The sequence below is a fragment of the Caloenas nicobarica genome, chromosome 24, assembly GCF_036013445.1.
Source record: "Caloenas nicobarica isolate bCalNic1 chromosome 24, bCalNic1.hap1, whole genome shotgun sequence".
In the NCBI taxonomy this organism is placed as follows: Eukaryota; Metazoa; Chordata; class Aves; order Columbiformes; family Columbidae; genus Caloenas; species Caloenas nicobarica.
The window spans coordinates 1,900,167-1,916,319 of NC_088268.1; the positions used below are offsets into that span (position 1 = coordinate 1,900,167).

Consider the following 16,153-nt stretch of genomic DNA (forward strand, 5'->3'; position numbering starts at 1 on the left):
TCCAGAAGAGTTACCTGCCTGGTTTTGCTCTTGCAGAAACCAGATAACCCTCAGACCGCGGGCTCTTTCATCCCCGTCGCCAACGAGCTGAAACGCAAAGACAAATACATGAACGTTCTCTTCGCCTGTCACGTCCGCAAGGTAACACGCGTGGTCCTGCAGGCACGGGGGCTGGCGGGGAAATGTTTGGTGGCCAAGGTGGGATTTTGGGAAGCCCAGGGCGAGGAGGTGATCCTGGCGATGCTGTGGCAGGCGGCAGGTCACAGCCGTCCTCTCTCAAACGGAATCGGTGATTTTTTGACGGATCCGTAACTCTCAGCCTCTTGCACCAAAGGGCGTTTGGTTCAAGTGGTTCCTGTGGCTCCAGAGGTGTCAATAAATTCACTCGATTCTTTCTGTTAAATTGGTTGGAAAGTTGAAAAAACTAATTAGAAGAATGTGCTTGCTTAATTTTTTATGGGTAGTTCATAATGATCTAAATTATTCTGGTTGTAAATGTCTGTCAGGAGAGGATATTTTGAATTTTACAAAGCCAACAGACAAAAACAGTTGCAATGGGAGGCCAGGGCTGCCGATGTTCAAGTGTTTAAGAATATTCTTTGTATATTCTTTATATATTCTTTGTACATTCTTTGTATATTCTTCGTACGTTCTTTGTATATCCTTTTTATTTCCAAAATGTGCTATTGCAGCTGGTCCCCACTTGCCAGAAGTGGAGCACATACGTGATTCTCGTTTATGGTTCCACAAATGTTCTGTTTAACAGGAACAACAAAAGGAATTTTGCAGCGTGAAATCTCACCTCATAACAAAACTTCTCTGCTAGCGGTAGTGAGTTATATTATTTATAAAACAGTGATTTGGATATATGAAAATAGAAATCTCTTTGTGCTTTCCAATCGAAGTGGGATGTTCTGTCGCTTTTGACACGTTCTCTCTCAGAGCGTGGTTCGCTAATTGAATGAGTGAATGTTGGTTTATATTGTTGGGATTAAAGGAGGATCGGGGCAAGTTTGGATCCAACCTCCTCTTGACAATTGTGCAGGAGCTGGAACCTCCGTTAGGGAGCAGGGGATGCAGGAGAATTTCACTCGCTGTGGGCTGAAAACAAGATAATTCATCCTCTAATTAATTTAATGAACTATTTCGAAGTTGTTGCTGTTTCTAGCTAAACTGGGATAATTACAAGACCACAACATTCGGTTCTTCAAGATGTGATGGTAGGAGTTGTTGGTTTGAGTGGGAATGGAATGACGGCGAGGGGAATTACTCGGACAGTGTGTGTATAATATATAGATATTCTTATATTTATATGTATATATATACCTGGTGTTGAAGTTCGGTTTTTCTTGCTCTTACGCAACTTTTAAGCTTTGAAGTCCTCCTGTTTCTCTGGCTCGCTCCTGCTGAAGCTTCGAAGGACGATCTGCGCAGGGGTCGGGCAGATGAGGTTTCTGAAGCGCAGGTCCGTTCTGGTGCTGGTGGGTAATGGGAGCCCAGAGCTCCTCCCTCAGGCAGGTGCCTGAGCGGTTCTTTTTGTTCCTGTACATCCTCTTACTGAGTTTACTTGCTGGAAAATTCCATTTTCTGCTGGAGTTTGTTGCACTGGTGTCCCAGCACCTCAGTAATAAAAGCAGCTGGGAGATGGGCAGGAGTTACCTGTTATAAACTGGATTTCTTCCCGAGCCTCAACCATTCCTTTTGGTGCTTTCGGAAGTGAAGGAATGTTTAGCTTAACAGGAGTACTGAGAAAAAGTCACTCAATTGAAATCAGAAAATACAAGACAAAGATTTGACATTCCAAGGTTCACTGTTTCACTTTCCAGCCAGTGCATTTATTTAGGTAATTTCTTGTGCCTTAAATCTGAACATTGGGTTTGCAGACAAAGCAAAAGCAAAAACTCTTGCAGAGCCTGTAAGCGACTCCGTCCTTTTACTCTTCGCATGAAACAAATTCTATCCTAAGCTGTCTTTTTAAAATGAAGGTGTTTCTCTTGTCAGAAACACAAGCTTTAGCGTTCTGCCTCTTACCCAAAAACTAATGCAGTCTGAGGGTCAGCCTGCGGTGCTGTGTGCGGGGGGAATTTCTTCCATCGCTTCATTCTTCCCTTTTCTTTTTTAAAAAATAAATAAAATAACAACGTTTCTTCCTTTTAGCCTTATCCTTCTTTCGCTTCCCCGTATCAAACCACATGTCATTTGCACAAGGGCGGCACTTGGTGTTGGTGCGTAAAGGTCGTCTGGGTGCTCGGAGCGTTGGAAAGGCAGCGACTGTCACCGCAGGGAGGTTTGTCAAAGGTTTAATGCTAAACCCGGGTTGTTGTGGGTTTGCAAATTGGCTGTTACCGTTGGTTTTGCAGCCGAAATTTGGTGCACGCGAAGCTTTAGCAGGGGACTGAAGAGCGAGTTACGGAAATGAAAATGGAATTGATTATCAGGTGATTTCGTTGCTTCCCTTGAACGATACTCTTGAACGAAGCGTCGGCCCACAGAATGAGGTTGCTCGAGTTCATTCGTGGTATATTCTCATTATTCAGCTAATTTGAGGATTCTTGAGCAAAAAACGTGCAGTTCCTGCTGGTCCCTTGGTCGGGCAGGAAGGTGTTTCTGGTAACGAGAGAGCACGTTGAGGTGAACGTTTGATTTCTGGAGCAGCACCAAACTCCTTCGGGGCTCTCAGGAGGGCACCGAATCCTCACACAGCCTGTGAAGCAGCTCCGGACTCTCAGCAGCAACACTGGGTGTCTTTTCTTTAAAATTTTCAGAGAATTACAGTCTAATAAGCTTCTTTCTTTGAAAAAGGATGAGTCCTGGGCAACTTGAATAAACCCAAGTTAAGCCTGAAGTTCATATATTTAAAAATATTTATGTACAGAACGTATCTTATGGCCTGTAAGATATTTGCTAACCGTTAATTTCATTTGAGATTTATTTTTTAGCTGCTGATTGACATTATTCTAATGAAGTCAAGGCGGTAAATACCAACTCTCTTGGAGCATCGGTAACTGCTGGGGACCTTTTCTGGAGCTTGAGCACGTGGGGTCGGAATTCAACAGCTTGAGATGAATAATAATGGGTGAAAATGTTTGGACCGAAGCTTGTGGAGCTCTTTTTATAGAAGGTTTGCGAAGAGGCTTTGAAGCCTCGCTGAGGGGAGCTGCGCGCGCTTGCTTTCCCGCAGCGGGTATAGGTAGAACCAGGTCACTTCTGCCTATGGAAAAATGACATTTTTTTCTGAGCGTTGTGGCGCTCTTCGTTTTTCAAAGGAAATTTTCAAGTTTTTTGCCTTGGGAAACCAAATGCATATTTCATGCAGGCCACTAGATTTTGTTGTATCACCTTGGAAACAACAGTTTCCTCTTTTTTTTTTTTTTTTAAATAGAATAAAGCTTTTCTTCCCACTTTCTCCCTTGTCCCTTGTGGCACCATCCTCCCTTGAGAGAAGAACCATCTCTTCCAAATGCCCTGCGGTGTCCGCAGGCCCCTGAAAAGCTCATTTGGAGGTTTATCTGCTATAGGGTGCACTTTTATTTTTCCCCATACGCTAGTGGGGAGGCTAAATTAAGACTGATTCCCATTCGGATCAACAAAGATATAAATAAAAATGCCCAGAAGGTGCAGAGAACACAATGCTGGGAAGGGCTGTTCTCCGGGAGGCTCGGAGCTGTAGCTGAGAACAGACGGGCTGTCTCTACTCCTACAAAATCAAATGATTAGTGGCATTTGCAATGGTGCTGGCATTTGTCTGAGTCTCCTCCATGCATGCTTCCCAACGTGACAGTTTACTTGTAAAAACACAGCATGTTTTATTTCCATAAAGATGCCATAGGTGCATGAGACACCTGGAGCAAAGCGATTGCTTGGAAAGAGCTGAAAAGGCCACGAGTTCCCGGGCAGCGAGAATTTGCTTCTCACGTGAGAGAATCATAGAATCATGGAATAGTTTGGGTTGAAGAGACCTTCAAATGTCACCCAGTGCCACCGCTGCCATGAGCAGGGACATCTGCACCAGCTCAGGTTGCTCAGAGCCCCGTCCAGCCTGGCCTGGGATGTCTCCAGGGATGGTTCAGCCACCACCTCTCTGGCCAACCTGGGCCAGGCTCTCACCACCCTCAGGGCCAACAATTCCTTCCTCATATCTGGCCTGAATCTCCCTCCTTTAGTTTAAAACCGTCATCCCTTGTCCTATCACAATAGGACAAAAAGTCCGTCCTCATCTTTCTTATAGGCCCTTTTAAGTCCGGAAAGGCCGCACTAAGGTCTCCCCGGAGCTTCTCTTCTCCAGCTGAACCCCCCAGCTCTCTCAGCCTGTGCTCCCAGCAGAGCTGGTCCAGCCTCGGGTCATTTCTGGGGCTCCTCTGGCCCCTCTCCAGCAGCTCCATGTGTGTCCTGTGCTGAGGACCCAGAGCTGGCCCAGCCCTGCAGGGGGGGCTCACAGAGCGGGGCAGAGGGGCAGGATCCCCCCAAACCTGCTGCCCACGGGGCTGGGGATGCAGCCCAGGGGACAATCGACCTGCTGGGCTGTGAGCACACATGGTCGTGGCCGATCTCTCATCCACCTCCAGCACGGAGCCCCTGGTGACAAAGGCAGCAGAGCTCACCGAGCCGTGTGACCAGGACCACCCCACCGCACAAGGTCCTGCGGCCGTGGCCCAGACAGCGGGGACGGGGAACATGCCCAGTGTTTGCAAGACAATATCAAAACACAGTAGTTCTACAGGCACATTTTAAATCCCACATCTTTCTCGCGGTTACCCAGCGCTTTTAGTGTTTGCACTGGATAATAAATTCAGCTAAAGAGACGCACTGAAGGGCACGTCCAGCAGATGGGCTGCAGCAAACAGTGGTGGCTGAACCATCCCTGGAGACATCCCAGGCCAGGCTGGACGGGGCTCTGAGCAACCTGAGCTGGTGCAGATGTCCCTGCTCATGGCAGGGGGGGCACTGGGTGACATTTGAAGGTCCCTTCAACCCAAACTATTCCATGATTCTATGGACAGCAGGGAGGACACTGTGACAGGAGCAACGAGCAGAATGCTGATGTCCAACTCTTTAAAAAAAAAAAAAATTAACCCAAAAAGTCATGTTTGGGAACTGTAGCCACGCAGCATGAGGTCTGAGGTCTGCGTGGAGCAGATCCCAGCCTGGCCGGCTGGAGAAGCCTTTGCTGAAGCCCCCGAGACACGAGTCTGCTGTGCTGCGGGCTGCACGGCCCAGTTACACCTGAGGAGGCTGTGCTATCTGCTCACACAACTGTGGAGCGCCCGACACTCCTGACCTGCTTTCTCTGGGCCATTCAGTGTTTCATAGCCTTTATTTTTTTTTCTCCCATTCATCTGCTTCCTAAAATAATCCCAGTTATTCAGCATCTCTTCCTGTGAGATTTTCCAGGCCCTCCATCATGTTCTTCACCTTCTCTGAACCATTAGAGTCTCCTCCACGTTCACCGTCCCGGTGCTTCACACACTATTCCAGGTGAGCCCGTGGCACCCAGGACATTATTCCTGGTGTGTTTGTGCCAAGATCTATCCAGAGTTGTCTAAATCAACTTCAGTGACTTTTTCTGAGTTGGTGCCGTTAATTTAAAGCTGTCACGTAGCTCCCCAGTTTGCATTTTTTGGCTTGATCGGCTCTGAACTTTGCCACTCCGCTGCCTGTTGACTGAGAATATTGAAGTTCTCTGGTTGTCTTCCTGACATCACCTCAGAAAATCCTATTTACATTCATCCGCCTCATCACGTCTCACCCTTGGCTACCCTTCGCAATTGATTAATAAATATCTCTGTGACTGTGTTACACCGACAACTCCGATTTTGCCTTGGTGAAAAATATAATAGTTTCTACTTCGTGTCCTACTTTCTCACTTGATTTTGACAAAATTTCACATCTTGCCTGGTGAATATTTAGTACCCGGCCTCCTGGGTCATCTGAAAGTCTAGATGGCATCAAATGTTCTCCTTTGGTGTCGTATTTTCTGGATAAATTAATCGCAATGTCAATGAGATGCGTGTTTCCTCTGTGAAAACCCCTCTTACTGGAGGCCTGGAAGAATATTTGCGATGAGCTGCGGTGGGACGGGTTGTGTAAATGAGCGATGTTTAAAAAGGAGATGTGAATAAAGCCATGATCCCAGGGTGGGCAACACTTCTCTGGAGAGAATATCATTTTCTTTCCTGCCATAACATGATCCTCCCACTTCTATTTCTCTAAACAATCACACTAATTCCATAAAGTATGGGATAGTGATTTATTATCTTCAGTCTTTCTGGATCTTCCCCGGATCAGATATTACTGTGAAGGTACAACATTTAGTATCTCGTATCCTTTGAATGAGTACGTTTTTAATAAACAGTTGCATATTTTTACAGTAATTTTCCAGCGGTGTCTATGTGGCATTTGACAGTGGTTTCGGTGATTTAGTTTGTCAGGCACCGGAGGGATGCGGTCCCTGGAGACCTGGTTGGTGGCCAAAAGTAGACCTGAACTCAGAACTTCAGAATACCTGGAATTAAGGGCAATTATATAATTGTATGGCTGCCATACATGACTTGCTGCTGGGCTGTCTGTTGCTTTGCATCATTAACTGGTGCTTAAATAATCTGTTCTCCCATTGCTCTTACTACATAGAAATGTGAGGTACGAACTGGAACCAGATACTGGGAGGTGGGGCTGGGTCCATGGTACCTGCTGAGGGGTTCCCGTGTTGCTGTCTTCCAACAATTAATTGTTACCTTAGCAGAACTGTTACATAGGATTGGTATTTGGAAAAAAAAATAAAGTATGCCTAAGATTATTCTGCGAGGGTTTCACACATATACACAGATAATCTCTGCTGCTCTCGACTGCCAGGGAGATTACAGGTGATAACATAGTGGTTCGCCGCAGCAGGCAGTTAATGGTTCTTCGTTGAATTATGGCATGCATCTGTAATTGGTCTTTGATTTACAACACTAGAGCCCAGTGGCAACATGAAGATTTTAAGATATTCATGTTTCCCAGTGGCGACACTAAGCTGTGCTTGCCGAAGCGCCAGAGACTGTCAGAATATTTCAGATAGCGCGGAGTCTGTTTTCTTAGGAGCGGATGGGCTGGTGGAATCACGGGATGGTTGAGGTGGGAAGGGACCTCTGGAGGTCCGTGCTGGAGGGTACAGGCATTTGGAGATGAAAACACATTTGCCACTCTTTGGAAGCCACTCTTAAAGTTGTTTGAAGTGCACGAGGATTTTCTTAGTTGTAGGTACCTTACAGGAGTCGATTGGGAACCAAGAGACTGGAGTCCAGATTCCAAACCACCTGAGAACGGTACAAGCATTTAACAAAAAAAAACCAAAGCAGAACAACTAAAAGTCTCACTCAGTGGCCAGTTAAGCTCTGGTACTTTCTTTTTTTTCTGGAATGCTGGAGCTCTGCTCTCTGTGTTCCCAGAACAGCCCCAGACAGCACAGCCGGGCAACCGCCTCCTGTTCAGAGCGTTTCTTTTGAGCTTGAGCTCGCCGGTGATCCTTTGACATCCTCGCCTTGAATACAGTGTCCTTAACAGAACGCCAAGTCAAGTTAAAATGAGCTCAGCGATGTCGACCTCTGTAGAAAAATCTGCTGCTCACAGTATGGGTCTGGCAGAGCTGAACCGAGCTCGTAACTTGGTGCTGCTCAGCAGAACCGGCCTGTTTTCTTCCTCCGTTTATCGCTGCCCAGAGCTTCACCCTTTTCCCCTTGCAGTGGCTCTGATGCTTTTTGTGTCCTTCCCTTGCCAAGTTCACAAAAAGGGCAAATTTCTGTCAGATTAGTGAGTTGGTCAGGCTGCACTTGGGTCACAACAACCCCATGGCCGGAAAGTGCCTGGGGGAAAAGGACCTGGGGGTGTTGGTGACGGCGGCTGAACATGAGCCAGCGTGTGCCCAGGGGGCCAAGAGGCCACAGGATCCTGGCTGGTGCCAGCACTGGTGTGGCCAGCAGGCCCAGGGCAGTGACCGGCCTGTGCTGGGCTCTGGGGAGGCCAAACCGCGGATCCTGGGGGCAGTTCTGGGCCCCTCACGCCAAGAAAGGCCTTGAGGTGCTGGAGCGAGTTGAGAGAAGGGAACGGAGCTGGTGAGGGGCTGGAGCACAAGTGTGATGGGAGCGGCTGAGGGAGCTGGGGGTTCAGCTGGAGAACAGGAGCTGAGGGGAGACCTTCTGATCTCTGACCTGCCTGAAAGGAGCTGGGAGCCAGGGGGGGTCGGGCTCTGCTCCCCAGGAACAAGCACCAGGAGCAGAGGAAACGGCCTCAAGTTGCGCCAGGGGAGGTTGAGGTTGGATCTTGGGAACAATTTCTTCCCCAAAGGGCTGTGGGGCATTGGAACAGGCTGCCCAGGGCAGTGCTGGAGTCACCATCCCTGGAGGGGTTGGACAGACGGACATGAGGTTCTCAGGGACATGGGGCAGTGCTGGGGGTGGTGAACGGTTGGACTCAATGATCTTGAGGGTCTTTTCCAACCAAAACGATTCTGTGATTGTCTGAGCTCCACTTCCTGGGCAAGTTACTGACATCTGTTCAAGGCACAGATGGTTTAAAAGAAAGAAATGGGACCTGCTCAAATTTAGGATGGGCCAAAGCATCTGCTTCCAAACGCCTCCGGTCTGGACTGTCCCAGCCCCTGGTTACACCCTGTTTGGGGCAGGTACTCTGCATCGTGCTTTAGGGGTGAAAAAGGCACATATATCATGTAGGTACGACAGCCGTGTGCCTGGGCTTGGTGTCTGCCAGGGGACGGGGGTGCAGGTTGAATGTTTTTAGGGGAAAGCATCAGTCCTTCATTTGATTGAGACCGTGGGCTTCCCCAGGTTGCCCCGGCAAATTCTGAGAGTGTTGCTTCCCCAAAACTCTGCGTTTCTCTATTTATAACATGGGATTGCAGAGTCCATCTTCCCTTTTCACTGTTTCAAGCCCTGTGGAGAAAACCCGTTTAAGAGCCATGTGAGTTTTGTGTATTTGCCGTATGAGTTTTACATATTCACCGGGGCAGAGTTTTATTCTGCATGTTCTTGCAGTGGCTAGTGAGACTGAATATTTGCTTCTTTCCAGGTGAATCGCTTTAATAAGGTGGAGGACAGAGCAATCTTCATTACCGATCGCCACCTTTATAAGATGGACCCTATGAAGCAGTACAAGGTGATGAAGACCATCCCCCTCTATAATGTAAGTACAAGGACCGGAGAATCTCATCTCAGGCTCTCTTTGCCATGAGCAGTGCATCTACTGTTTGGCTCCATTTTCATACCCATAAAACGGAAGAAGACCTTGGTTTACAATTTTTAATATATTTAATATCTATAAAACAGTTATAGTGCAATTATCTACAACACTGATGCATCACGGTAGCTTTTAATTTCACTGCATAAAATAAAAGCCGAAGCTCAGGCTGCTTATCGCACTTTCTTCTGCTCGTTCTTCTATTTTGTGTTTTATTTGCTGTGCACTGCAAGATCTTGGCCCCATAATGGGAGCGGGAGCGTTTCACAGCAGCTTACGAGACAATTTCTGTGTCTCTGGGGGTTTGTTTGATCCTTCTGTCATGTTCGATTTTTTTTTTTTTTATATTTATTCATGTTTAATGTAAATCTTATCAAAGCTCAATTCAGAATTATAGCAAGGTATCTGGCCTTGGGGGTAGCAGAGTTTGGCTGCCAGTGACAAAGCAGCAGATTATCACTGGGAGGAAGGAGCAAAAAAACCTCATTTTAGCTCTTCAGCATCCTAAAGCGTGGATTCAACTGCTTGTTTGTTTTCCTCAGCCTGAGGTAACACTACCAGAGTTATCTTAAACCTCCAGAACCTGGCTGAGTTGCCTGGAAATGCCGCACATGAATTTGTTGGGACGTTTGCATTTGGAGAAATAATAAATCCGACGGCCTCGTATTGCTAAAAGAGGAGAGATGGGATTAGGGTAACGGTAAAATCTAATCTGTATGTGTAGAGCGAGCGATTAGCTCAGATTCCATCCGCAATATTGGGTTTATAGCTCCTTTTCTAACCCTGGTGCTGGTCACCCACCCACCCACACTGTGCACCCACCGCCGTGGGTGGAATAACACGCTCATACCCCGAAAGGAGCATTTGCTGTAGCAAAGTGACATCTCCACGAGAGCGTCTCTCGTTTGGGAAAGACGTGGGTGCCGCGGAGCGAGCGGCTGCAGGTCCTTTCCCTCGGTCCGTGTTCTTGTTCTAGCGACATTCACTCTTCATTGTGCAAAATGAAATTGTCAGCAGATTCCGCCGCTGAATGGCCGACTCCTGCTTGTGCAAACCAACTTGTGCAAACACACAGAGACTCTTATACGCGGTGTTTTTCCTACATGCGTGCTTTTTTTTAAAGTATCGAGGTGAACTCAGGTGAACAAGGGAGAATTTTGTCCTTCACAATTTCTCACTACTCGTTTTCTGCACTCTTACCTTATACAAAATGGTTAGGCCGCTGCAATTCACTGACTGCATTCGTAATTACAGGTAAATCTGTATTTATCGCCACTTTAGAAAAATGTGTGTCTGATGGCTTTAGAGGTGGAGCTTGTGCACTCTTGTAGCGGCAGGAGAGCAGGTCAGTGGGTCGGTAGCCCGAACGTTTCCCTCTGAAATCCTCAATGCCTTAAGAATTAAAGGAGGCGAGCAGGTTGGCTGCAATTTGTAGGTTGCCTATGGAATATCTGTTCTTTAGAAATGTTAGCAGGTTTTGGGTTTTCTCAAAACACGGGTGTCTAAAACAGAGTATCCATCCCTCCAGAGCGCAGGCTCTGTGTTGGCTGGCGGTTTTGCGTTTCTTCCGGCAGCAAAACAATTGGTGCTCTCTGGATGTGGGTCTCTTGCTCTTAGAATACGTACATTTCTGTCAATATAAATCAGCTTTATTTGTAGATCTGCAATTATTCCCTTTAGCAACCTACCACAGGGTTTCTTGACCGAACAGATTCCTTGATCTGAGCCACTGTGAAGTGATGCTGGAGTGCGGCACAGGAGGGCTGGCTCCAAACAACCCTTCACTGACTCATACAGGTGCCAGAATAATATTCCAGAGTAGCAATTCGATGCGAACTCTCTTTGGTAAACACTGTAGTGATGAACTTCTGCTCTGTTGGCCACAGCGTCTCCTTTTACCCACTTCTCTTGCCCCGTGGGCCTGGGGAACGGCAGCAAATCTGCGCGTACACGCCGGGATCGCATCGCGGCGCTGGGACACGCTCGTTGATCTCTGATTTACTGCTGAGCCCTCTCTGTGCCGCAGGGAGAGGGGAGGCAGTGCAGAAATTCATCGGGTTTATGTGTAGCACATGAAATATTTGTATTGCTTTTGCCAGGATTTGGTAAATCGAAACCCGGTTAATGCTGTAATGCAGTTGGTTTTTTTTCCTTTAGTAGTTATGTTTTATATTTATGTCTAAATGATCTGAATACACACTGTCTTTCACCTCTTGAGCCGCCTTGCACCTCTCTCTTGTTTTTCTGCATGCCCAGTCCCTTCTTTGGGTGGAAAACCCTTCACAGTGTAGCAGGAGATGAGTAAATACCCAGTTAGCGATGCGGAGATTCCCTTTCGGGGAAAGAGCAATTGCTTGGACTGATAACGAAGATTTTTAAGAAGCAAATGGCTAATAATTACACCAGTCTTGATGTATATCAGCGTATCAAATATTTCCTACTAGGATGCGTGTTCCCTGGGGAAGACGGATTGTCCTGGTGCGGGAAGGTGAGCCCAGCAGAACCGGGAGCTCGGCGGCTGCCGCAGCTTTTCGGCAACACGGCAGCAGCCGCCGGGCCGGGGTTTCCATGGCAATCTCGTGTGAGACACTCAGCTCCTGTCTGTACCACCGGGAACTTGTTTGCAGCCACAGAAATCGCCCTACGGTTCCCCATCTCCTTTAGCTGCGTTTGCATGGAGATTTTTTAAGCGTAGTCTGTGCCTGCCCCTGGTCCAGGCTCCGCGTTCTGGTGGTTTGTGTCCTGTGTGATGCGTCCGTTACCCGGATTTTGTGCAAATGGTGACAAAGCAATAACTTGCCTTTCAACCCTGACTATTTCTCTGTATTGAGATGCTGCTTTGGGGGATTTTCTGTGTGCGAGTGTCCTGGCACTCACCTCACAAGCATCAATATACAATTATCTTTTTGTTCTTAGCTGGAGAGAAAATAAACAGATAATGGCAGAAAGGAATTGAAAGGTGACTGAGCAGCAGAAAGAATCTTGGAACCACCTTTGGTGAAAACAGTAAAGGATGTTCTGTGGATGCTGGGGATTTTTTCCTGATCTTTAAGCAGAGCTAATATTAGTGTTTGTAAATACTGAGATAAGCGCATTCTCTGAAATGATTTCTTTTGTGTTATATTTATTTGTTCAGAGAGGCTTACGGGGAGTGGTGAAATAGGAAAAATGTGAAGGGCTCTCAGACTTCTAACATGCTTCTGTTGAATAATTAATGTTTAAATAGGCTTTTCAAATCCAGAGGTTTCAAGTTGTTCATCTTTCACACCCTGTGCACATTTAAAACCTTGATGGCCGTGGTCCCTGTGGTGCTATTGTGCTCACGGGATGTTATTTAAGCATGCAAATTAATTTTAAGAGACACCATAAACCCAGGCAGCTGTTAATGTCTGTGCATGTAGTGTAGCTGCTTTTAAAGTATGTCCTAACCTCAAAATAACATGAGCGGTGGAGAATGAATTCCACCTGTGTTGGGCATATGCAACTGGTAGCAGGAGTTTTATTTTATTTTTTTAGCACTGGTTTGTTAAATGTAATTGTCTCTTGGTGTTTCTTTTGCCACCTTTATATTTGGGTTCCCCAGCACAGATTCATTTTTTGCTTCTTCAAACATTTGTCTGGGTAGCCTGTGTACCCAGATCGCCACTCCTAAAGATTTCCTGCTTTTGCTTTGTGAGATGATGAGGATGAAGCTTTTAATGTGCCAAGTAGCGGTTACTCACTGGAAAAACAAAAAACAACCCAACCTTTTTGTTTTGTCCAAACAGCAAGACTTTAATCCAAGCCTAAATACCAGAATCGTCACGGCTTTGTGGGGTTTGCAACTTCTGTTCTTCATCAAGATGTTAAGGCTTTTAGTAAACTTAATTTTTGCATTATCCGGGTATCATTGTGTCCCCAGCGCTGCGTATGTGGATTTGAAGGTGGTTGTTGGCCAGATTTGTGATTAGTGTTGGTTTCCTTTGAAAGGCCAGAAAACCAGGTTTGTGGTTCTGCCACTGAGCGATGCGGTGTCACCAGAGTGAGGATTTGGGGACAGAAGGGTTCAGCTGTCACAAATCCCCTCTTGGGGGGTGGCCCGTGGTTCTGGCGAGGCCGGAGGACACTGCGGTGACAGGGACGGGGCCGCTCCTGGCGAGAGCTGCTCCAGGTGAACCCAGTGGAGACAGTGACATTTCCTCGCGCTTTTGAGACCGTTGACACAGCAGAGGCTGCGCTGCCATCCAGAGAGACCTGGACACGCTGGACGGGGCAGAGAAGAACCTGATGAAGTTCAACAAGGACAAGCGCAGGGTCCTGCACCTGGGGAGGAACAACCCCCAGCACCGGCACAGGTTGGGGGGGACCTGCTGGAAAGCAGCTCTGCACAGAGGACCTGGGAGTTCTGGGGACAACAGGGTCACCATGAGTCACCGATGTGCCCGTGCGGCCAAGAGGCCAACGGGACCTGGGGTGTGTGAGGAAGAGTGTGGGCAGCAGGGCAGGGAGGTGAATCCTCCCCCTCTGCTCTGCCCTGGGGAGGCCACGTCTGCAGAACTGGGTCCAGTGCTGGGCTCCCCAGTGTAAGAAGGACAAGGAATTACTGGAGAGAGTCCAGGGAGGGACACAAAGATGCTGAGGGGTCTGGAGCATCTTTGTGACGAGGAGACACTGAGAGAGCTGGGGCTGTTGAGCTGGAGAAGAGAAGCTGAGAGGGATCTGATCAATGGGATCAATATCTCAGGGTGGGTGTCAGAGGATGGAGCAGACTCTGTTCAGTGGTGCCCAACGCCAGGGTGAGGGGCAACGGGCACAGACTGAAACACAGGAGGCTCCATTGGAACACGAGGAGAAACTTCTTCCCTTTGCGGTGCCAGAGCCTGGCCCAGGCTGCCCAGAGCGGGTGTGGAGTCTCCTTCTCTGAGACATTCAAACCCGCCTGGCCCGACCTGTGTGATCTGCTCTGGTGCCCCTGCGTGAGCAGGGCTGGGCTGGGGATCTGCAGAGGTCCTGCAACCCAACCAGCCTGGGGTTCTGCGACTTCCAAAAAACACCCCTTGGTTTCACCTTTTTTGGCGCGTACTGAGGACCCGCACATGGCCATGGCCCAAGCTCTGTGGTAGAGGCAGAAGTTGAGGAAAACACTCGCCTGGCAAGCAGCAAAGCTATATCAACATATATTAATATAATATTTTTCTTGCGTTCTCTTCGCAGTTGGTAGGATTGAGCGTCTCCAACGGGAAGGACCAGCTCGTGGTCTTCCACACGAAGGACAACAAGGACCTCATCGTCTGTCTGTGCGGTAAAGAGCCCTCGAACGACAGCAGGATCGGGGAGCTGGTGGGAGTCCTGGCCAGTCACTTCAAGAGGTCAGTGCTGGGGATGGGTTACGTTGAAAATTCAGTCTAACGTGCCAAATCCAAAACTTTCCAGAAGTCATTTCAATGCCGGGCTTGAGCTTTATCTGTGTTACTTCACTGTATTACTGGGACACCAGAACCACATTTTTTTTCCTTGTGTTTTTGGGACATGCTGCAACACTTTATTTGTCCTTTCTACCTTCCCTCTATGTGTTTGTTAGAGCACGGGTGCTTGGGGGCAGATATCACTGAAGATGCATTTTGAGTGTGTCACAATATCTCCTTAATACAAACTCTACACGTAAAATTAAGATACAGCCATTCCTTGCTCAAATTGCTCCCACTGCTCCCAGTATCAGCCGACGATTTATTGCTTAAGCTGTAAAATGTCATCTCTGTTCCCTGCAAATTGTCTCTCTTGTAAATCAGTGTGCAAAAGCGGTTTTGTTGGTGAACTGAGCACCTAAGTGGTTGTTTTGTATTGAGGTTCTTACAGCTGAACTAGCAATAATCACCTGTTAAACTGTAGAGCGAGTTCGGGACCGTCCGGAGGAGCATCACGGTGGTGACTGCGCTGCAGGCAGGCACAAAAAAGTATTATAACTCTGTAGAGAAATGGTGTATGAAGTGAACAGACCCTCCGAGCTGTTCCCTCTCTCCTCCGGGACAGATTCTCGTTAACGTTGAGCTGCTTCATGTGCAGCATTTTGCTGTTCACAGTATCGTGTTCCATTTCTGACCGACAAAGACGAGGCTTTATAGCGAAATATTCGTACAGAGCTACAAGTGGCAGCACAATGGGAGCAAATTTAGGTTACGTTATGTCATTTTTTTCCTGAATTCAAGAAGATCGTACCGGTTCAGCCAGTTTTCACGACTACTGAGTAAAGTTCGCTGCTGTCTGTACGGCTGGAGGTGGGTGTTGAGTTCATTTGAAGTGAATTCTCAGCGTCGGCATTACTTATTTTGGGAAATTCAATGCTGAAAAGCAACAGAAAACATCCTCTGGTTTTGCTTTTACCTAAAGATAGTTTGATTTCAAAGGCAGCTGCTCTTGAAGGCTCGGGAGATGATGGGTATTGTAAAACAACACACTTCATTGCAGGAATGCTGTGAAGCAGCTGGAGCTGTTTCACGTCTGGCGTGGTTTGAACACAGGCGACGTTTCCCGAGAGCCGATGAGGCTCCGGTGTCAGGCAGAGCTGTGAAAGCCCTGATTTCACTGCAGATCCCGCGTGGTCGGTGTTCGCACTGCCCTGCTTTGCTGTTCCTTTCATCGCGGATCCAGTAGAGCTCAGTGGTTCCCTTCATTTTAACAAAGTACGTTGTGCGGCCATCACTCTAAAATATTACACCTTTCATAGAAGGGTATAAACTATTGATTTTTCAGTTTCTTCTACTGACTTTAACGATGACATTTTATCTTAAAAAATAATTATGTTTATCTAATCACTGCGGAAGAATGGCAGTTAAATACATTTATATGCTGTTTAATCATCACTTAGAACAATATCAGCTCTTTTTTTTAGTGAATCAAAAGACAAATCTCAGCACAGCTGCTTAAATGGGAGAGCTGCTCTAAA

General features: G+C 47.4%; 1 protein-coding gene across 1 annotated transcript in view; it reads left to right on the plus strand.

The window, feature by feature from the left end:
• The window catches only part of MYO1D (myosin ID), a 148,469-nt gene that overhangs the window by 88,541 nt on the left and 43,775 nt on the right, over positions 1 to 16,153 (plus strand). The window contains exons 19-21 of the mRNA XM_065651115.1: positions 37 to 141; positions 9,064 to 9,177; positions 14,425 to 14,579. Coding sequence (XP_065507187.1) covers positions 37 to 141; positions 9,064 to 9,177; positions 14,425 to 14,579 — 374 coding nt within the window. The remainder of the gene's footprint in view (positions 1 to 36; positions 142 to 9,063; positions 9,178 to 14,424; positions 14,580 to 16,153) is intronic.